The sequence below is a fragment of the Sphaeramia orbicularis genome, chromosome 18 (genome assembly GCF_902148855.1).
Source record: "Sphaeramia orbicularis chromosome 18, fSphaOr1.1, whole genome shotgun sequence".
NCBI classification, from domain to species: Eukaryota; Metazoa; Chordata; class Actinopteri; order Kurtiformes; family Apogonidae; genus Sphaeramia; species Sphaeramia orbicularis.
In genome coordinates, this window is record NC_043974.1 from 14,504,229 (window position 1) to 14,527,451 (window position 23,223).

General features: G+C 37.4%; 1 protein-coding gene across 1 annotated transcript in view; it reads left to right on the plus strand.

Annotated features, from left to right (window-relative positions):
- acox3 (acyl-CoA oxidase 3, pristanoyl) overlaps positions 1–23,223 on the plus strand; it is a 53,349-nt gene that overhangs the window by 13,143 nt on the left and 16,983 nt on the right. Inside the window, exons 5-14 of the mRNA XM_030162738.1 lie at positions 1,650–1,724; positions 3,360–3,449; positions 5,005–5,148; positions 5,683–5,771; positions 14,414–14,510; positions 15,221–15,403; positions 17,494–17,616; positions 17,700–17,820; positions 20,202–20,324; positions 22,242–22,355. Coding sequence (XP_030018598.1) covers positions 1,650–1,724; positions 3,360–3,449; positions 5,005–5,148; positions 5,683–5,771; positions 14,414–14,510; positions 15,221–15,403; positions 17,494–17,616; positions 17,700–17,820; positions 20,202–20,324; positions 22,242–22,355 — 1,159 coding nt within the window. The remainder of the gene's footprint in view (positions 1–1,649; positions 1,725–3,359; positions 3,450–5,004; positions 5,149–5,682; positions 5,772–14,413; positions 14,511–15,220; positions 15,404–17,493; positions 17,617–17,699; positions 17,821–20,201; positions 20,325–22,241; positions 22,356–23,223) is intronic.

Genomic DNA, 23,223 nt, shown 5'->3' on the forward strand with positions numbered 1-23,223 from the left:
GGATTTATACACATATAAATAATTTATTAACTAAGCTAAGACACACAAATAACATAGAGACAAGAGACAAATACGATAAAAGGAGCAGGAGATTATGGACAGGAGAATACGTAGATTAAGTTGGCAGATGGCTATATTCAAGGTATTCTAACGTTAGTGAGGTTATGTTGCGGTAAACCTACTTAAATTGGAATAAAACCAACTCAGATAAATCAGGAGCAAGTTTTCTTACAAGTTAGAGGCCTTCTGAAGGATGCAGGCTGGAGAGGCCTTGACGGCGGATGGATGAAGTCTTCTGACGTAGTTCGAAGCAGGAACCGGCTGTGAAGCGACGTGCTTGCGCTGGAGGCCTGAAGGTCTGGAGGTCTGAAGTTCTGATGGCTGGAGGAGGTTCACAGCTGGCTCTGGCGGCTGGTTCTGGAAAGCTCGCCAGGAGAAGTGGAGAACAGCGAAGATGGAACAGCTCTTGGGGAGCTTAGAAGGTGGAACAGCTCTTTGTGAAGTTCTGAGAGCGAAGAAGATAGTAACAGCTCTTTGCTGTAGGTGAGAGCCCAGGAGATGAAAAGACTCTGTTGAAAAGTTGGTTTCATTTACTTTTATATTCTGTCCGAAAACCAACTCGGCACGCCTTCCTCGTGCATATTGATGAGTCATCGATGCCTTGGGGCGTTGCCTTCTTTGTCCGTTTCGGAGGGAAACCAGCCTACCTCATGCATATTTAACGAGTTGTTTGCATATCTCAAAGTATCACGTTTCTCTTCCCTCTTAGGAAGACAGAGGGGGAGAGGACAGTGTGCAGACTTGTAAGAAAACTTTGCATCCTTAAATAAGATCCTTAAATAAGATCACTTCAACTTTATATATCACCTGTAACCTCACTTAAGCATCAGTAAAATAATAGCATGATTATTCAGACATGCTATAAGCAGTGATACTCTTACTTTCACATAATTCACTGTGAACATGATCAGGACACACATATGTGAAACCACAGCTCAGGCAAATGGCTTAAGTATTACGTGCATAAAAGAGTTAGCGTGCTGAGTTAATCAACATTAACGCATAATGTAATACATTATTAACATGGCACATATAGTGATTTTGTCATTCAGTCCTTTGTTTGTTTCTGGGTTCATCTTCACCTCTGGATGAGCAACATAATAAAACACAGATGTTGAGAGGACAAAGTCGACTAAGTGTAAACACCAAGTCCATTAGGCTCATTCCTTAAGATCATCTGTCTTCGTAAATGTCATTTGCAGAGGATGTCCGTGCACTGACCTGCTAACCAACCAATCAGCATGGTTGTTCAGGAATTTGGTTTGACACGGAGAGGAAGATAATATAATTTATAATTCTGTTTTCGACTCTGTTCACTCACTCCACCGTCATGCGGCTACACTAATCTAATCTAATCTAATCTAAATCATTTTTAAAAAATCACCTTCTCTACCTGTCACAATTACCTGCTGCCATATTAACCACCTGTACACTGAATTCTACCCAGAGGAGTAACGTCCAACATCACACAAACTAGTGCAAACATGACCTATTGCACCTTTAACTGATATAACACAGCAACATAAAACCAATAGAATTTGCCTTCATATTTTACGTTACAGTCTTTTAATTCATTTTGTGTTTTTCAGATGTTTGGATCAACTATTGCCAGCTCAGGGTCCAAAAGACACAACAAATTTGTTGAAAGCACTGACGACATGACGGTAAGATTTTAACACCATTCCACACACTCTCTTTAATTGTATAGAGACTGTATTTGTATTTTAGCCTCAACAGAATATTAATATGTTTTATTTTTTTGAAATGATCACCTCGCTTGTAGCTGCAGTTGCACTTAAGACATAGTAGTGGTTTACACTGTGTTAAACCTCAACCTCAACCACTTCCTGTGCTCAGTATGAACACACAGAGAGTATTAGAACGGCCAGTGGAGGTGTTTTATGGTTTCAGGCAGAGATTAGTGAAAGGTGTTTATACTCTACTTCATCCACTTGTTGTCCAGCAATCCTCACCTGCAAAGTTCAGGGTTCGTACGGGTGCTTGAAATCCTTGAAAATGCTTGAATTTCAATGTTGTGTTTTCAAGGTCTGAAAAGTTCTTGAATTTTAGTTGAAATGTTTGAAAGTGCTTAAAATTATAACTCTGTGATGTGATTTATTTTTAATATTAACTCTGCCAGGTTAGATGGCAAGCCAAAGCTACTTACAGAAAGGCAATATCTTTTGAAAAATTAAACTTTATGCCAAAAAATAAAATTAGCAGGTGTTCTCAGGTTGACTCCAGGTACATTTGTATCTTAATCTTTGGCTCGGAGCTTGAAGAGCACCAAGTGGCTTCCCTTTTTTTGGATAAAACTTTGTGTTCTCCTCGGGGTTCCCACACATCCTGGAAAACCTGAAAAATAACTGACCAATATTCCAGTCATGGAAGACATGGAAAATGAGAAAAAAGGTCAAATGTCCTGGAAACGATTAAGTTATCCTGGAAAATTATTTATCCTCCCTCTGTCTTGTGACCTTTTGTGTCTAAACTGAGATGATTAGGCAATTGTTTTTCAGTGATTTATTGAAAGTATACAAATATTTTTAGAGAAAGGGCAGGAGAGAAAGTAAGAGAGAGGAGAAAGTTGAGTTGGGAATTGTCCAGTTGAACATTGTGACTCCAGTTTGTCAGGCTAATGAAGTGCTACACTGTAAGCTGTGGGTGTGTTTGCATTATTCTATGACACATTTGTCATAATTATTTTTCATAGATAAATTATAGCCATAGACTGCACATCAGATGTCTGAGTAATACATATAGAAACAATCTGGGTAAATGCAAGTTACAACTATAGAAAAGAACACTTCCAAAGAATGAGGGGGAATGGATTAGTGTGCAACATGATAACTTGTCTCTGTAGCAGCTGAAAATATCCTGGAAAATAATTTCAGGTAAAGACTGGCAACCCTGTCTCCTTTAATTTCTAAACTTAATGCTATTATGAAACATAATTTTAGATGTTTATAGAATAATACAATGTACATCACTGTGATCAAAAGTGAGAAAAATAAATAAATTATGAGTGTATGTATTCCTGTAGATCTGTATTTTACCCCAACAATAAGATACTGTACTGGAAAAATTTGAAAACGATCCTGAAAAGTGCCTGAATCTGACCTTCAAAAATGTGTATGAACCCTAAAAGTTAAATAACACATTTTGAAAAGAGGTTTTGAGTTGTTGCAATAACCTTAACCTGCAATTCACAAAGGCTTTACTTTATAGTTTTTCTCAAATCACAGCTTTTGGACAACACCATGACCTCAGTACCAATAACTGCTCGTATCTGGTTGTAGACATTTGGATGCTTTGCACTGACGGAGCTCAGTCATGGCAGCAACACCAGAGCCATGAGGACAACGGCCACATACGATCCCTCCACCCAGGTCAGGACAGACACACACACACACACACACACACACACACACACACACACTAGGGATGGGAAGATGATGTGCATAACCTGCATGATCTGAGCGCACCGGTGGAGAAGCTGCGAGTGAATGAAAATTTTGGAATGATATCAAGATGCATCGGTTATTGAATGTTTGTATCGATACAATTCAATCCATTCAATAGATTTTTTTTTTTTTTTTCATTTAAGTTTTTTTTTTAATTTTATGGACACAGTCAGCAAAAACAACAAAAAGCAAACAAACAAACTACACAAACACTACATTCACATTATTCAGTCCTTTCACCATTCTGGGTTCTGTAATCAGTCCACTTATTCCATTTTTTGTCCATTTGTAAAAATATCATTGAATTCAATGCAGGTACAGTAACATCAGTGTCTTTTACTGGATTCAGAGTGGAAAATTGTCAAATTTCTGGCAATGGAGTGCATTTTTTTTTAAACTTCATTCATATGTCAGTGTTTGGTAATCACATTTTAATCTCTAAATGTAGTTCACTGTTGATCCCGTAGAAGCTGTAATTGGTTTGAGCTACGTCTATTTTGTAATTTTCCCTCTGATCATGGCGAAGTTATTGATTTATAGATCATCACGTACATTACAAATAAAAAGTTGAGGATATTTCTTTTTTTTTTTTTTTTTTTTTTAATCATTTTTGCCATTTGTATATAAAACTATGTCTGGTCAGTAAAAAAATATGTATCAATTCAGTTCACACACAAAAAATAGCCCCAAAATGGAAAATATCCTTAACTTTTTGTTTGTAGTGAATGTCAGCAACAATGCAGATATTTTAAACAGATATTTTCTCCCTATGTTAGAAAATGTACACACTAGATTTGTTACCTCTGCCAGGAGGTATTGTGATCACTTTGCTTTGTGTGTTTGCGTGTGTGCGTGTTTGTTTGTTTGTTAGCAAGATAACTCAAAAAGTTATGGATGGATTTTCAGGAAATTTTCAGGAAATGTTGATACTGGCACAAGGAAGAAATGATTACACTTTGGTGGTGATCGGGGGGGGGGGGGGGGGGGGGGGGGGGTCTGTCTTGGCGGAGGTCTGTGCTCTGAGTACTTTTCTTGTTTTATGTAATATTTTTACCCATGATACGTCATAAAGTCATAAAGTTAAGCAATAGTGACAAGTTACATTACATAAGTGTTGGTCAAGGTCAAGTGTCCTCACTGTTCTCTCTCTCTCTCTCTCTCTCTCTCTCTCTCTCTCTCTCATACACACACACACATACACACACGTAGAGATAGGTAAATCTTAATTAAGTCACTATTAACGTGTGGACCAGACGTAGCGAAAAATACCTGTTTTACTTTTACAATATTGTGGATGGGGTATTCAAGGCTACATCTACAAAAAATATACTTATCATATACACAGTAAAAAGATGAGCAGGTAGCTGGTTTTAAATAAACATGTGAATGAATGAATGAATGAATGAATGAATGAATGAATGAGGAAATGAATTGCTGCTCAGTGCTGTTGCCCTCAGACATTAAACCTCTTCCCCTGTAGGAGTTCGTGATCCACTCTCCAGACTTCGAGGCAGCGAAGTTCTGGGTGGGAAACCTGGGTAAGAACGCCACCCATGCAGTGGTTTTCGCTCAGCTCTACACCCCTGACCAGGTGTGCCACGGCCTGCACTCCTTCGTCGTTCCGGTACGACTCTGACCCCTGAGGGTGTTATTCATTATCAGATTATGATTATATTATCATATTATTATATGGTTCTTATCTGATGTCACATGATACTGTTACATTTAAAACCACTAACACTTACATAAGAGAAGAGTCTGAGAGTGTATAACAAAACTAGAGGTTGGTGTGTTTGATCTTTGTGTGTGTGTTTTAATGTGTCAATAATGAGGCAACCTACTCTATATTTGTCTTTTTCTTTTCACTATGTATCTGCATATATGTACTTTTTTTAAAGGAACATCCCTTTGGGCTTTAGTCAACAAGATATGTTGCACCTGCTGCCCCATTTTGCTGAGTTTCTAAAAAATACACTTAACGTATTAAGAAAACATAAATTGCGAGTTCTAAAATTCAGAATTGAACTTGTGCCGATTTCGTAATATCTCTTAATAAAATGGCATCCATCTTTTTTAATACACATGCAAGTAAAATGCTAGCATACATTCCTTGGTAATTTTAGAACGATGTGTCAATTCTGTTTTCGCTGTGGTACAGGTGAGAGATCCTAAGACACTGCTGGCTCTGCCTGGTGTCGTGGTTGGAGATATGGGAAAGAAGCTGGGCCAGAACGGACTGGATAACGGGTAGGTGACAGCACCGTGAAATACTGATGTCGTCTTTAAAGGAGTAATATTTTGCTTTTTTAAATGGGATTATGCATTTTAAAACATTTCCCTGTGGTCTACATGAACTGTAAATGCTCTGCTTGGGTCTGAATTCTTCATTAATTCAACTCCACAGTTCCATCTTCAACCCTATTTCTGAGTAATGACACCAGAAAGGTCATTTTGAGCGCTGGCCCTTTAAATGCACATGAGCCACTTCATGCCCCACCCCCTCCAGGTTGTTGACAGTGCTGCTCTGTCGTGTTCAACCAACAACTGAACATTTTAAGTAATCGGCTCGAAGTTTGGTCATATTTTCAGTATGGACTACAACCACTGCTGCTGACAAACAATTATGTCGTACTCGGAGAAATGTTTGTTGGAAGTCTTGACCTTTTATGTGCAAATACCATGACGTAACTAGTTAGAGACGGAACAAATTAAGAAGGAACTGAAACAGGTTGTAGAAATCCACTTGATTTTTGCCAAAGTGACTATAAAGATAGCTTTGCAGCACCTGGAGGGTTCAAATTCAGACTTTTTGAACTATTAGGGTCCAAATACACAAATAAATGAACCAAAGACTAATAAAAGTGGGTTTAGCAAAATATGACCCCTTTAAGGCCTAATACAGATGCCGTCGTTTTCATATTTTTTGACAGATGAAGCTGTTTCATTAGCCCCTTTTTCACAGCACTTCTGTTATGGGAATATTTCACCTTTATTCCGGAACAATGTTTGTGTAAATGACATGGTGGGATCATTTGGTCCCACCTCTGGAACACCTCTGGAGGTAGTAACAGAGCCGTGATAAAGGTGGAATCATGGTTCCTGAATGCTATATAAAAGGAACACCTCTTGTTCCACAACTTAGGTGTCGTTTTGATGACACATTGCCTGTGCAACCACTGCGTCAAGGGGATTTAAAAATGAGTGCGGGCTTTGTACAGTAAACAAACATATCAACGTGACCAGAAAGATGTTGAAGTGGGGAGACGCTGAGATCCCTGAGCTGTTGTCACTTCAGGCGGAGGACTCTATCCATGCTAACATTCGTTGAAAGGTGAAAGACTCTGGAGAGGTTAGCAACACCGCTATGCTCTGGGTATTTCCGACGCGCAAGTTATTCGTCACACTATACGCTGTGTCACTGTCCCTTTGATTCTGGAATACAGGTCCGCTGTGTAAAAGAACAGCCTGTCTCACCTCTGTTATTCGTTTGGCTTGGCTGTGGAAATCGGTCAATGATGGAAAAAAGATGGGATCACCATCTCACCTTTTTTCGGGGATCTCTATGTAAAAGTGGCTATAGACAGACCTATCCGTCCGTCAGTCCGTCCCTCTGGCAAGTCAGTTTAGCAGTCTCCAATTTAGTTCAGGGAGTGAATACACAATATGCAGGGTTCGTACAAGTGCTAGAAATTGTTGAAAGTGCTTGCATTTCAATGTTGTGTGTTCAAGGTTGGAAAAGTGCTTGAATTTGAGTTGAAGTGCTTGAAAATGCTTCCAATTATAACTAATGTAATTTAGTTATTTATGTTTAATACAGTTGCAAGAAAAAGTAATGTGAACACTTTGGAATTACCTAAATATCTGCATAAATTGATCGTAAAATGCGATCTGATCTTCATCTAAGTCACAAGAAAAGACAAACACAGTCTGCTTAAAGTAATACCTCACAAACAATTTCATGTTTTTATTGAACGCAACATGTAAACATTCACAGTACAGGGTGGAAAAAGTATGTGAACCCTTGGATTTAAGAACTGGTTGACCCTCCTTTGGCAACAATATCCACAACCAAATGTTTCCTGTAGTTGCAGATCAGACCTGCACAATGATCAGGAGGAATTTGGGACCATTCCTCTTTCAAAAACAGCTTCAGTTCAGCAATATTCTTGGGACGTCTGGTGTGAATCGCTTTCTTGAGGTCACGCCATATCATCTCAATCAGGTTGAGATTAGGACTCTGACTGGGCCACTCCAGACGGTGTATTTTCTTCTGTTGAAGCCACTCTGTTCTTGATTTACTGCTGTGCTTTGGGTCGTTGTCCTGTTGCATCACCCACCCTCTGTTAAGCTCCAACTGTCGGACAGAAGGCACAGCCAGCCGCAATGGGGTTTTTTTGGACAGCAGTGGCTTCTACCCTGGTGTCCTCCCATGAACTCCATTCTTGTTTAATGTTTTCGTAGATTTGTCAACAGAGGTGTTGCCATCAATCTATCATAGTTTATTTATATAGCACTTTACATGTGCCAGAGATTTCTGTAAGTCTTTACCTGACACTCTAGGATTCTTTGTCACCTCACTGAACATTCTGCACTGTGCTCTTGCAGTCATCTTTACAGGACAGCCACTCCGTGCAGTGCTGAACTTTCTCCATTTATAGACGCTTTGTCTAACCGTGAACTGATTAACATCGAGACTTTTAGAGATACTTTTGTAACCCTTTCCAGCTTTATGCAAGTCAACAGTTCTTAATTGTAGGTCTTCTGAGAGCTCTTTTCTGTGAGGCATGCTTTTTAAGAATAGCAAATTCAAAACTGCTGTGTTTTTTATAGGACAGGACAGCTTTAATCAACGTCTCCAATCTCGTCTCATTGATTGGACTCCAGGTTGACTGACCACTGACTGTGATTAGCTCTTGGAGAAGTCATTAGCCCAAGGGTTCACATACTTTTTCCACCCTATACTGTGAATGATTACATGTTGTGTTCAATAAAAACATGAAAACATGTAATTGTTTGTGAGGTATTAGTTTAATCCTGTAAAGCATGAACCATTAAATCATTGACAGAAAATTCCACTTCTTTGAAACTGGTCCTTCTGAACAACCAAAAATGTTTTTTTGTTTTAGTCAAATATCAATTTCCATGTATGAGTTTCAGTTTTGTATCATATTTGATACATCAGGTCTCAGTGCTCAAATATTACTATTTTTGAACAAACAAAACATAATATAACACAAACATGTCTAACAAATTGGTAATTCCTTTTCAAAATTGTCTAAATTCTTCCTCCTTCCTCACTAATGACAGTCTTGTAGTGTCACTGAAAAGGCCTCTGGTGAATGAATTCCTCCCCCCTGGTGGATTATCTGTGTATTGTATGTATCTAATTGTGTACATCAGGTTTTCAAAAAAAAAAAAAATCACACTGATCATATAGAAGGCTTCAAAACCCATGTATCAAATATGATACGTTTGCCGTTCTAGGGTTAAGCAGACTGTCTATTCTTGCGACTTAGATAAAGATCAGATCCCATTTTCTGACCAATTTATGTAGAAATGTAGGTAATTCCGAAGGGTTCACATTTTCTTGCAACCATATTAACTGTGCCAGGTTAGATGGCAAACCAAAGCTACTTAAAGAGAGATGATACATTTAGAAAAATAAAACTTCATGTCAAAAAAGAAAATTATTGGGTGTTCTCAGGTCGAATCTAGGTATATTTTTATCTTACTCTTTAGCTCAGTGGGAGTATACGTGAGGGATGCCAAGTGGCTTCCCTTTTTTCCCTTTAATTCCTAAACTTCTTGCTATTATGAAATATAATTTTTGATGTTTATGCCATAATACAATGTATGAATAAAAGTGAAAAAATTATCATGAGTATATGCATTCCGGTAAATATGTATTTGACCTCAGTGATAAGGTGAAAATGACCCTTAAAAGTGCTTGAATTTAACCTTGAAAAATGTGTAGGAACCTTGAATATACAATATAAATACAAGACATCAACCATTTCAGACATATGTCATACAGTGAGAGTAGCTTTATGAAACAGATAAGTAAGTCAATAGACACACGTAAGTTATTCAGATCTGACAACCACGCCTGACTCATTTAACAGCCTGATATCCTCCTGAGACCCTGCAATGCATTTTTGTCCCCTATAAGGGACAAGTTTCACAGTTTTACTTAAAAAATGCTGTCCATTGCAAAGGACATTCCATTAAAAAAGAAATAAAAATATTTTTAAAAATGTATCTGAAAAATTGTTGCATTATGCAGATTTCGATCAAGACGACTGTTTAATGTAAAAAAGCTAAAACTGTCACTTTTCTGGGTCTCAGAAGGATATTAGCTGGAACACATGACTTTGAGTATCTGTTTGTTTTCTTCTTAGGTACATAACAACATCGCCCCGACAGCATTAACATAAATCTGTCTTTAAAATCTATCATCTTCACCCCCTTGACTGAAAATCCACAATCCTCTAAACGTTTAAAAAAAGGTGGTATTTTTAAAAGTCATGATGTTTCCTATGCTTCTCAAAGTTTATTTTGTTTCCACACAACACTCATAAAAGTTATGTACTAAATCATGAGATGCTCCAAAGTATTCGTAGCCTAACTGTGGCTCACACTACTTTTTAACCCTTTCATGCATACTGGTCACTACAGTGGACAGCTATTCTACACCTGTTCTCTTGTATATTCATGGATTTTGTTGTTTTAGTTTCATATCAGCCAACACAGTGGACGCTTAAGCATCATCTCATACACTGCAATTCATACCATCACTGTAACTTTGCTATTCTTGATAAAACTAATCTGCAGTAATACTGTATGTCTGAGTGTAAATCAATTGCTTGTTATTGTTATTGTACTGTAATTAACAGTTGTTGGTTTTTTTAAACAAAAAGGTTTGTTTTTGTTTTTTTTTGCATGTTATCTCCATGAAGTGAGTAGTAACCGGTATTAGAATATGTTAAAATGTGAGAAAACATCAGATTAGCAGCATTAAAAATGTTTTTATGTCATAGTTTTCACACAATATATCAATAAACACGTTTCTTTGTTTCAAAAATTAAACACATGGCGTCCAGCTGGGTGGACATTTTTGGAACTCTATGAAAAATTGGTTCATAAGAAAAATTTCAATCGCATTGCCTTTTTCATGCCTAAAGAGGAATAAAAACTCTCAAGAAAAAAAAATTGATTAAAGTTCTCATAATTCATGCATGAAAGGGTTAAAAATGTCAAATGATCAAAGAAAAACTTCTATATAAGGTGATTTTTAGGACAAGGGGCTTTTTTTAAGTTGACACTGTGTAAGCAGAGTACAGTGTGCAAATGAGCATAAAGGTAATATTTGTTTATGACAGATGCAAATCATCTGTGAACAGGTCTTCACTCAAAGGTGTGGTTGTTCCTCTGAACTGTAGAATGTGTTTACTTTTTTTAAACATACAAGAGGGTAAACATAAAAAAGTCTGACTTACTGATGTATTATTTACTCTGGGCTCAGGAAGCAGAACAATCCAGTTGGAGGGTTAGAGTCAGCTCAGACTAGTTTTTCTGTTCAAAAGGTTGATGTTTTGACTGTCGACCAAGAACACCAAGTACCTTTGATCAGCTAAAGTCCAAGAACACCAAGTACAGGGTGCGGAAGCAAAATTTACAATGAACATTTACTTGTTTTTTCTCAGCAGGCACTACGTCAATTGTTTAGAAACCAAACATATATTGATGTCATAATCATACCTAACACTATTATCCATACCTTTTCAGAAACTTTTGCCCATATGAGTAATCAGGAAAGCAAACGTCAAAGAGTGTGTGATTTGCTGAATGCACTCGTCACACCAAAGGAGATTTCAAAAATAGTTGGAGTGTCCATAAAGACTGTTTATAATGGAAAGAAGAGAATGACTATGAGCAAAACTATTACGAGAAAGTCTGGAAGATACTATTAAAGAAGAATGGGAGAAGTTGTCACCCGAATATTTGAGGAACACTTGCGCAAGTTTCAGGAAGCGTGTGAAGGCAGTTATTGAGAAAGAAGGAGGACACATAGAATAAAAACATTTTCTATTATGTACATTTTCTTGTGGCAAATAAATTCTCATGACTTTCAATAAACTAATTGGTCATACACTGTCTTTCAATCCCTGCCTCAAAATATTCTAAATTTTGCTTCCCCACCCTGTACCTTTGATCAGCTAAGGTCTAAGAACCAAGGTATGTGTTGTTCAGTGCTTAATGTCTCCACTAGATGGAGCTAAACTCATTCTAAATAACCCTGGCTGCAGCTGAACATGTTAGGTATTAAATCACCACAGATACCATCCAAGGCCATAGTTAGATTGTATTATATTATAATTGTATAGAACTACAGCAAAGCTATTAAAATGCATATTACACATATCAATCAATCAAATTTTTTGTTTATATGGTGTCACTTCATAACAAAAGTTATCTCATGACACTTTTCATTTAGAGCTGGTCTAAACTAAACTCTTAATAAACCAATTCACAGACACCAACAGAATCCTCCAGGAGCAAACACACATGTACATCTGTATGTGTTTTATCTGTACCGTCTAACTTTTTGCAGTTCCACTCCACTCTGTTGTAAATATCAGGGTGCTTGCGCAGATCTTGAAAGTCTCAAAAAGTATGGATTTTTTTTTTTTTTGTACTTTATTTTTTATTGTTTAAAAAGTGTGGAATTTTGAAGCACTGTTTTCCAGAGCTTGAAAAGTGTGGAATTTTGTGTGAAAGTCTTAATAAAGTATGGAAAAAAGTTTCTCTCATAGTTGAATTTAAGAGTTTGCTCAAAGGCACATAATCTTGTAAAATAAGAAATACATGAGGAAAACATATAAAAAAAATTATCTGATTTCTCTAATTGGTCGGTGCTGGAATGATTCTAGTGAAACGTGTGATATTATGCACTTTTGTGATTTTTGTTTCTGACGGTAAAACATAATTTACTGTGAATTATGCATTCATTCATTCATACTTTTACTAAAATGATTTTTTTCTACTGCACACAACAGATACAATCTCAACCAAAACAGTAGGCACACAGGTATAAAAGTACATAAAGTAAAGGTCTTTTAGAAAATAGCAGTTTTGAAAAAGTCTGGAATTTTGTGTGGAAGTCTTAATAAAGTATGGAAAAAAGTTTCTCTCATAGTTGAATTTTAGAGTTTGCTCAAAGGCACATAATCTTGTAAGATAAGAAATACATGAGGAAAGCATATAAAAACTAGAAAAGCACTCGGAGAGCGCAGACCTCCACCAAGGCAGATCAGTCGTCCCCCCCCCCCCCACAATCACCACCAAAATTTAATCATTTGTTCCTTGTGCCAGTATCAACATTTCCTGAAATTTTCGTCCAAATCCTTCCATAACTTTTTGAGTTATCTTGCACACTGACGGACAGACAAACAAACCAACACCAGCAAAAACATAACCTCCTTGGCGGAGGTAAAAAAAACTGATCTGATTTCTCTAACTGGTCGGTACTAGAATGATTCTAGGGAAACTTGTTTGTGTGATATGCACTTTTGTGATTTTCGTTTCTGACGGTAAAACATAATTCACTGCGAATTATGCATTCATTCATACATTTATAAAATGAACTTTTCTACTGCACACAACAGGTACAATCTCAACCAAAACAGTAGGCACACAAGTATATAAGTACATAAAGTAAAGGTGTTGGAGAAAATAGCAGTTTTGAAAAAGTCAGGAAAAATTCTGGAATTTTAATTTGGATAAAGAGCAAGCACCCAGATATATGTATATAATCTGTCTAGTTGTATTACTTTTGTTAGTATTATTTCATATTGTTTTCCGCACTATCTTTATGCACGCACACGTTTTTCTTTTGCTGCCTCAAACATTGAATTTTCTCGTAGTGCAGGGGTGTCAAACTCAGATCCTCAAGGGCCGGTATCCTGCATGTTTTAGATGTTTCCCTCTTCCAACACACCTGATTCAAATGATGAGCCTATCATCCAACTCTGCAGAAGCCTGATAACGACCGTCAGGTGTGCTGGAAGAGGGAAACATCTAAAACATGCAGGATACCGGCCCTCGAGGACCTGAGTTTGACACCTGTGTCGTAGTGGGATCAGTAAAGTCTTATCTAATCTAATTTGATACACGTGACATACATGTATATCAGAAAAGACAATATTGGTCTGATTGTGGCCTAAAGATGTATAAATGACAAAAAAGAAAAATAAACTTTCACATTTTTACAGCTTTTACATTTTTTTTAAGTAATTGTATTGGTTAAATAAAAAGCAGAGTTGAATTTTGAAAACTGGCATTGCATTTTTGGACAAATTTTTAACCTTGTTTTGTTACATTTTTCAACTAATCCTTGATTTATTTATATATATATATATATATATATATATATATATATATACATACATATATATATAAATTATTTCCTGAAGCTATTTTTGAAAACTCTAGTAAAAATAACAGATGAGATTAGTTCAGTTGTTTGATTTATAACTTAATGTAACATGAGTTAGATTTTCTAGGATAAAAAGGAGGATTCAGCGCTCAGAATAAAGTGAAAACAGACGGTTTGTGAATCTGAAATATGATGAGGAAACTTGAGAAAATGAAGTGAGAACTAACCCATACAACCGCCGTCAAATACATTTTAAAAATGTACAAGGTTCCCCAACTTCCCTAATGTGTTTATCCTCTGATCACAAACCACTGTTTCTTTGATTAACGTACTTTGTGTCACTACTGGGTGTTGTTCAGGTCATGTAGAATCAACCAGGTTTATGTTATTTTTTGATGCTGATGTAGAAATTCCAAACAGTGTTGACCTTTTGTTTCTTTGCTGGTTCATACAGGTTTGTGCTGTTTCATAATGTGAGGATTCCACGGGAGAACCTGCTGAATAGGACGGGAGACGTGACCCCTGACGGGCACTATGTTACACCTTTCAAGGTTAGTTTTTTTTGAAGGAATGTTCATAATGCAGTTTTACTTTTTTCACTGTTATTATTTTACTGGTCGGACCCACTGCAGATCACATTGGGCTGAATATGGAACCTGAACTAAAATGAGTTTGACACCCCTGCTCTAAAGCTCAAGTCTCATAGACGGAGTTTAAACAGTAAATATACAGTTCTGTCACTTTTCATGTAACCGATTGTTTACAGCTTTGGGAACACAAATTGTGATTCATTTATCTCGTGTGTTCATTGTGAGTCAGAAGCTTGAGGCAGCTGTTCAGCCGTCAAACGCTGTCTTCACATTACAGCTACTTTTCACTGCTGCTGCTGTGTTTTAATGGGCACTCAGGGGCCAAATCCACATGGATGTGGTGAGGACATGACTGGTAATGACAACCAGGCCTGGAAAATTCTTCCAGCACCCCCTAAGAGGTTTAAATGGCACAGACAGTTGGGATTCTTTCTAGTTTTACTTAACACCTTGACAAGCTGAATAAACAAAGGCCCCAGCTGGCATAGTTGAGCATGGCAACTTTATTGTTTGACAGAAGGAAACATCAGGAATGGTAAAAAAACGGAGAAATACAGCTGTTCTCAAGGGGATCTCTTTGATGATTCTTCTTTTTTAAAAGCAAACATAAGCATGCATATATATATGTGTTTTTAATGTGTGTCTTTATTTTGTCTTTTTCTTGTCTCCAGGATCCAAACAAACGTTTCGGGGCGTCTCTTGGTGCCCTGTCAGGGGGCAGGGTATCAATCACCAGGATAGCTCTTGTCAACCTGAAGCTGGCTCTTGTCATCACCATCCGCTTCTCAGCCACCAGGAGACAGTTTGGACCCAAAGACATGGAGGAGATTCCTGTTTTGGAGTATCAGCTTCAGGTTAGAATATGCACAACATGCATCTGGTTCGCTAGAATAAGAGGGAATATTAATAAAGAACAAACTCCAAGCTGATACTACAGTGACTGTAGCTTACGAAGTAGAGCAGGTTGTCCAGTAACCAGAGGGTCGGAGGTTTGAATCTTTCTCCAATTCGTCGCTGAGCAGGGCACTTCACCCACCATACCTCTGGTGTCGCTCACACTGGTGTATGAATGTGAATGGATGTTTGGTAGTGGCAGAAGAGGCTGTTGGCACACATTGGAAACCACTTTTCCATCAGTCTGCCCCAGGACAGCTGTAGATACAGATGTACTTGACCACCACTAGTGTGTGACTGTGGACTGAATGAATAATGGATTCAGTGTAAAGCGCTTTGAGTGCCTAGAAAAGTACTAAATAAAACCATTCCAAATTAGTATTATTATTATAGCACCTTGAAAATGGCAAGTTCTAAGGCTATATCTACTGGGTATCTGGCAAAACACAGATTTTTCTTTGTGTTTTTGGCCTATGGTTAACACGTCAATGATGGCCACACCTACTGAAAACAAAGGTTTCTAAAAACTCCAATCAAAGTGGAGATTTCAGAAAATTTCCTTTTTCGCATTTGCGTGTAAACGGAGGGAAACAGAGATCTCGGACAGATGTCACAGCTTTCGATGGAAATACATTTGCGTCACATGCGACTAACGGAGGTAATGTTTTGTTTTGATTGTTTTCAGGATTCTGATTGGTTAATGGTACTTGATTGTCTCATTGTGCTGCCATCTACAGGCTTGGCATGACGGTGTAGATATATGGGGCCGTGTAAACGAAGATTTTTCTGAAAACGGTTGCGTGTGCACAAGTTTTTTTTTTTTTAAACGGAGAGGGGGATATGTTTGTTTTCGAGAAAGATGAAAGGCACACTTTTTAATGTGCCGTTTTTAACCCCTCGGCTGAGGGGTATTGTAATTGTTTTATCATCTGTCCGTCTGTTCATTCAATGACATAATTGCATTATCTGAAGAATGCATGTAGATATCTGCACCAAATTTATTCTGTGGATGCACCCTGGCATGGAGCAGAAGTCTATTGAAAATAGGTCACCTTGACCTACTTTTTCAAGGTCAAATGGCCTTGTGCAATTATAATATAGTAGAGTACTTTCACATATAAATATGTGTGTAATAGTTTTAACACAAAGACAATCTAATCTAAATAATAGGGCAGTAACTTTCAACACAATCCTACACTATATTTGGCTGAGGGGGATTAAAAGTGCACAGCACATTAGGTTCTTTTTTTTAGAGGTTTAGTCATTTTAGTACCCTAAGGCACTTCATATGCACATGAGCACTAATGCCACACCCTGTCTTTCCCTCCACGACCTGCTACTGTTCTGTCTTTCACTGAACTCAGATGAGGGACAAAGTCTGGGAGATGTTAAAGATTGTACTTTTAAACCACTGTGTCTAAAAGCTTAACCCATAAAGACCCAGTGCTACTTTTGTGGCTGTTCCAAAATATTTCTTTCTCCATATTTAACTATTATGAAGAGATTTATTACCATTTATTATTATGTTGTCCTCTGTATTTTGCATATTTTTTTCAGTTAAAATCAGGTATTTTCCCATATTTAATTCACTGATCATGTAGATGTTCATAAAACCTCAGATTAAAGTTGAGGGTTATTGTATCAAACAGAGAAAAAAGAAAAAGTGACTTTTTCAGGCGAAGATACCAATTAGTGAACATAAAAACAAGTGTGTCCCTCTACTGTCAGTGATCCAACTCCATGGGTTTTACTGGTGAATCAATGCTGTAGAAGATGACGGAGCCTCTGAACGTCCAAATGGATCATATCTGATGACCATGAAAAGATGTCAAACTGTATTTTACACCAATTATTTACATGGATTGATAGGATTAGAGGATCAACAGGTATTAAACACTTTGGAACAATAGATGCTTTTGGTCGTCAGTAGCTGTTTTGATCTTTATGGGTTAAATTGTGTGGGTTTGGCTCCTCCTAGTCTCCTCCTATCTATGTAGAACTCTCATTTTCTAACCTGGTTGATGTTGACTAAGTATTGTCTGTTCTTCAGCAATGCCGTCTGATCCCATACCTGGCAACAGCGTACGCTTTTGAAAACTTCAGCAAATCTTTCTTCATGAACTTTGTGGAGTTCCAGATGGGACAGGTGATGAAGGACAAGAGCGACAGACAGGTGAGTGAAGACAAAGCTGTGTCCACGTCCACAGTGATCAGAGTGGACACCTTTTCTCATGTGCATATGTTGATGTGTTTCAGGCAGAGCTGGGCAGAGAGATCCATGCTTTAAGTTGTTCCAGTAAGCCCATGGGTTCATGGGCAGCTCAAAGGGGAATCCAGGAGTGTAGGGAAGCCTGCGGTGGACACGGATACCTCGCTAGTCAGTTTCAATCATAAATGTACACACACACATACAGAATTAACACACGCATCAGCCATGACATTTGACACTGACAGGAAAAGTGGTAAGAATATAGATTATAGAGCCCGATCGATTGATCACGGACCACTACCCCCCCATTCCGACAAGGATGGACTGCTAATCCCCCCGCTTGCTTTGTAGTTGGACTCATTTAAGGTAGATGTTGCTTACATTTTAAAGAATGATTTACCAAACAATTTTTATGTCACTACTTATAAAATATAGACACACATCTTTTTCAAAAGTCTGCTCTCCCCAGCATAAAAACTACCACATCTACAACCCATGGTTCCCTACAGGTCACATACCAGTCTGATATAAGACTATTATACAGCATTTGAAAGTTGTGTCAATTATCTTCGCGATATAAACAAAGATTTATGCAACTGTTAATCCACCTGTCCACAATTATCTAATATAAGATTATTATATCCTGTGTAGATCAATGTTCTTATTAACTTATTAACTATCTTTGAATATCAATAAAACCAACTACATTGTATTTCACTAAAGCAGAAACTGAAATAATGTTGAGCATATGCATATTCTGATTAATGGTCAAACTACTGAGAGGGTTAAATTCACAAAATTTCAGGGTATTTACATTGATGAATTCCTAAACTTTAGAAAACATACTGAGGAACTGACAAAGAAATTGGCTAAATATGTTGGTTTATTTTCTAAATTACAACACTTCCTCCCTCTTGATTCTCTTCTTAACTTGTATCGGTCTCTTTTTGAGCCTCATTTGAACTATTGTAACGTTATATGGTGCAATCCATATCCTACTTATCTGGAGAAAATACGAGTCTTAGAAAAGAAAGTCATTTGAGTAATCTCATGGACTAAGTTAAATGCTCCCTCTGATCCTCTTTTCTATAGATACAAACTTCTGAAACTCACTGAGTCCAACACTTTCCCCAATGCCTGTGTAATGTATAATGTGATATTTAGACTAAATGACAGACTCTGTCATCTCGTTCTAATCTTTTTACCTACTCATGTATACGATACAAGAGAAAAACATCACATAAGGGGAAAGAAACGGAAACTGAAAAACTGCTCAAGTCTTAGTGTGACAGTTAAAGGTCCACAGACTTGGAATGAGATTGAGAGCACCATAAAAGAGTCGGCATTCCTGTCCATATTTACAAAGCAATTAAAACAAAAACTGCTTCTCAAATATGTTTAATTTAAATCTGTGTTATTGTATCTTTTTGCCTCATGTGGCTGATGTGCTGATACTGTCTAAATTCTACACTGTCTGTATATATGGAATTACCTTAGGTCGTTCTTAGAGCAAGGGTTAGGTTTTAGCTTAGGTAGAAATGGGGATTGTTTTCATAGTAAATTGTACGGTTTTGCTTGATGTCTTGAGCCCCGGTTTACAAGCTGTGGATAGCTTCTGGGGTTACCCTTTTTACAAAATCATATCTTGCTGGAAATTATGAATATAACTTGTATATGTATTTTAAATGATTTGTAAAATAAATGTGAACTTAAATAAATGTGAACTTAATTTCATATACCGGCCAATATATCGGTCGATATATTGGATATTGGCTTTTTTTAGCCCCCAATGTTGGTATCAGCATCGGCTCCCAAACTCCCATATCGGTCAGGCTCTAATAGATTATTTCATTACAATGGTTCCTTTCAGTGTGTTGGATATATGAGGCAGCAAGTGAACATTTAGTGGTTGAAGCCAATGTGTTGGAAACAATGAAAAATGATCAACATAATTCCCTTGTAAAAGAGATATCGGTCTCAATGGGACTGGTTAAATAAAGATCTAATAAAAAAAATCAAATCAAATCCAATAATGAACTCAGTGACTTAGACCAGGTCCATATTGTAACGGTGACGACTGGGTCAGAGCATCTCCACAACTGCAGGTCTTGTTGGGTGTTCCTGGTCTGCAGTGGTTAGAACCGACCAAAAATGGACTAAGGAAGAACATCCCAACCTCAGGACAACTGATTATCTGTGGGAGGTGTTGGACTAATAAATTCAATCCATGGAGGTCCACCTCTGTACTTCCAGATGCTCAGTTAGTTGAGATCTGGTTGTTGTTCTTTAGACCACTCTTGGTAGCAGGGAATACACTGGGAATAAACAACAAAATCTAAACAACAAACTCAGTGACCCTTGTCAAAGTTGCTCAGAATCCTAGTCTTGAACATTTTGCTGTTTCTAACACATCGACTTTGCGGACTAAATATTCACTTGCTACCTGATAGATCCACCAACTGACAGGTCCCACTGGAATGAAATGACCAACATTAATACCACTTTGCCTGTCAGTGATCATAATGTTCTTACCTTTCTGTATTTTGCAGTGAATCGGTTGGGTGATCTCCGTAATGATAACGATCCAAACTGCACATATGAAGGAGACAACAATGTCTTACTGCAACAAACCAGCAGCTACCTGCTCAGCTGGCTCCACATCAAGCTCCGCGGTGAGGCATCAGCCGCTGAAACACAAGAGAATGTTTACTAATGCTCTACATGGACTAGTACAAGCAGTATGAAGTTTTGCATAAAAAGGTCAACTGAGGTTTTTTAAATGTATGACAGTCTGTTATATAGTGATATATAATGATTAATATTAGATGTTCACATGAAGCATTTAAGGTTCTATTTTTGGCCACTTTATTTCATTGTGTGTTTTGGTTTTCAGCTTCACTTTAAGATTTAGATTTAGATTTTCTTTTGGAGAGAGGCTGGGCTTTTCAATTAGAGTCTTAGATTTGTTGGATTTTTCCCATTGAGACATATTTGTCACCTTCCTCTAAGGTACTTGTTCCTATCTGGCTTGTTCTTGTTCTTGTTCTTGTTCTTGTTCTTGTTCTTGTTCTTGTTCTTGGTCTTGGTCTTGGTCTTGGTCTTATCTGCCTTGTTCTTGTTCTTGTTTTGGGTCTTGTTCTTGTTCTTATCTATCATGTTCTTGTTCTTGTTCTTGTTCTTGTTCTTGTTCTTGTTCTTGGTCTTGGTCTTGGTCTTGGTCTTGTTCTGGGTCTTGTCCTTGTTCTTGTCTATCTTGTTCTTGTTCTTATCTATCTTTGTCTTGTTCTTGTTCTTGGTCTTGGTCTTGTTCTTATCTGTCTTGTTCTTGTTTTTGGTCTTGTTCTTGTTCTTATCTGTCTTGTTCTTGTTCTTGTTCTTGGTCTTGTTCTTGGTCTTGGTCCTGGTCTTGGTCTTGTTCTTATCTGTCTTGTTCTTGGTCTTGGTCTTGGTCTTGTTGTAGTTCTTGTTCTTTTTCTTATCTGCCTTTTGGGCCCAATCCTAATTCTCATTTTCACCCCTACCCCTTGGCCCTTGCACTTGGCACTTCGCCTTGAAATGGAGTTGCAAAGGGTAGAGGTTGAAATATTCTCCCGTGAAATTGGACAACTTTTCGAGACCTGTTACATCATCAGCAGTCATCGATGCCACTATAAAAAGATGTGACAACTTTGTTAGCAAAAGAATTCCCCATGCTGTCAGCAGTTTTAACTGTTTCTGTTGCATGGGCGTCGGTCCTCTTTTTGTGGCATATCAACTGCAAACCGTAGAAATGCTTGAAAGAGAAGACGCATTGAACTTTTTGCTATGTTTGTCATAAACAAGCAGTCTATAACACATTGAATTGGCATGAAACAGATGATCAAATGATTAAGATATTTATGAAGAACATGCAGACATTTGTTTGTTTCTTTCGTCACACTGCTGCACTTTTTTGCCGTGTTTACCTCCATCTTGCCAACAATTTGAACAGAATTATGGGAGATTTCTCGTACCCCTCCATTTGTAGTGTGGTCCTGAAAAATTTCCATTTCAAGAGCCAAATAGCCCTCCCACTCTGACTCATCGAGGACCGGGACACTCCTACCCCTTTACATGAATGCTCAAAATGGAGGGGTAAGGGTAAGGGCAGGGCCAAGGGGTGAAATGGGATTGGGCCTTGTTCACGCATAAATGAAAGTTTAGGAATTGTATTTAAAAAGCAGGAGGAAAATATCTGTTAAAAATATATCTGCAGTAATGTGAATGAGTCAGTGGGTCGTTTTTCCAACTTTTACCTTGATCCCAGACAGGAACAGATCAGCCACATAAATGTATGATGTGGACAGTTTTGTAAATACACAAAACAAAGTATTCCAATAGTTTTTGTTATTAGTCATAACCTTATTAGCATCATCCAGTTTCAAATAACCCTCCATGTAAATGCCTTTCACATCTTCACACTTTTGTACACACAGTTACTCTCTGCCTTTAGTAGCTCTAAATAAAGCTGTTATGGATTTATGATTGGGTCATTATTATTTTGTAATATGTGAGCACTGGAGGTCTGACTTTTTCCTTTTAACTTTAGCTTTTGTGTTGTCTGGTTTTAGACGGTGTGCGGATCGAGTCCCCTCTTCACACTGTAGATTTCCTGGATGATTTCCACCAAATCCTACAGAGCAAGTTTACAGCAACGACCCTGGAGGAGTGTATGGACCCTGCAGGTAAGATGTTTCCACTCATCAAAAAGTTAGATTCAGATTTTGAGCTCATTTCCCATAGATTTGATCATTTTGAAGAGAATATTTCTAGCAAATTTAACTGATTCACACTTTTAATTTCCATTAAATATCAATAGTTGTCTCCACTATATGCTATATGGATGAAAGTATGTGGACACGTTGAATTCAGGTGTTTCTTTTCTAACAGGGGTCTGGGATACAAAACAATAATGACACATGTCATAATATAGTTTTATATTGGGATAAATATCTTTGCATTGGCTAATTTGGTTTAAACTGTTATCTTTGCTTCCAAATTTCCTCACAGATGGTTTTTACTTCATTGCTCTCATCATTGATTTTGCTGTTGTTGTTTTTTTATCTGACTATGATTGTTAAATGTTCTATATCTAAATTATATATATTATGTTAATATATATTATTTATTTTAATATTTTCCCTGCTCTGACTGTAAATAATATTTTTCTACCATAACTAACCATCTACTTTCTTCATATCTCACTTAGGAAGAAAAAAATTCTCTTTAAACTTTAGGAAATAGCGATATTTAAATGTCAAATCAGCATGAACAGGACATCTTACAGCTGTAGCCATGATGTGTCCCAGTATTTTTGTCTATATATTTTATAAGCATCAACATTAAGTAAAAACCATCTCTGAGGCATTTTGGAAAACGAACACCTGAATTCAATGTGTCCCAATATTTTTGTCCATATAGTGTATATCTCAGTCAACCTCAAAAATGAAATATGTGCTACCTCTCAGTAAAGCTGGTCTGTGTCGTCAACAGGATTTTTTAAAAACTCTTCCAAAATCCAATAATCTGACATCTAGTCTGGCTTTAAAATTT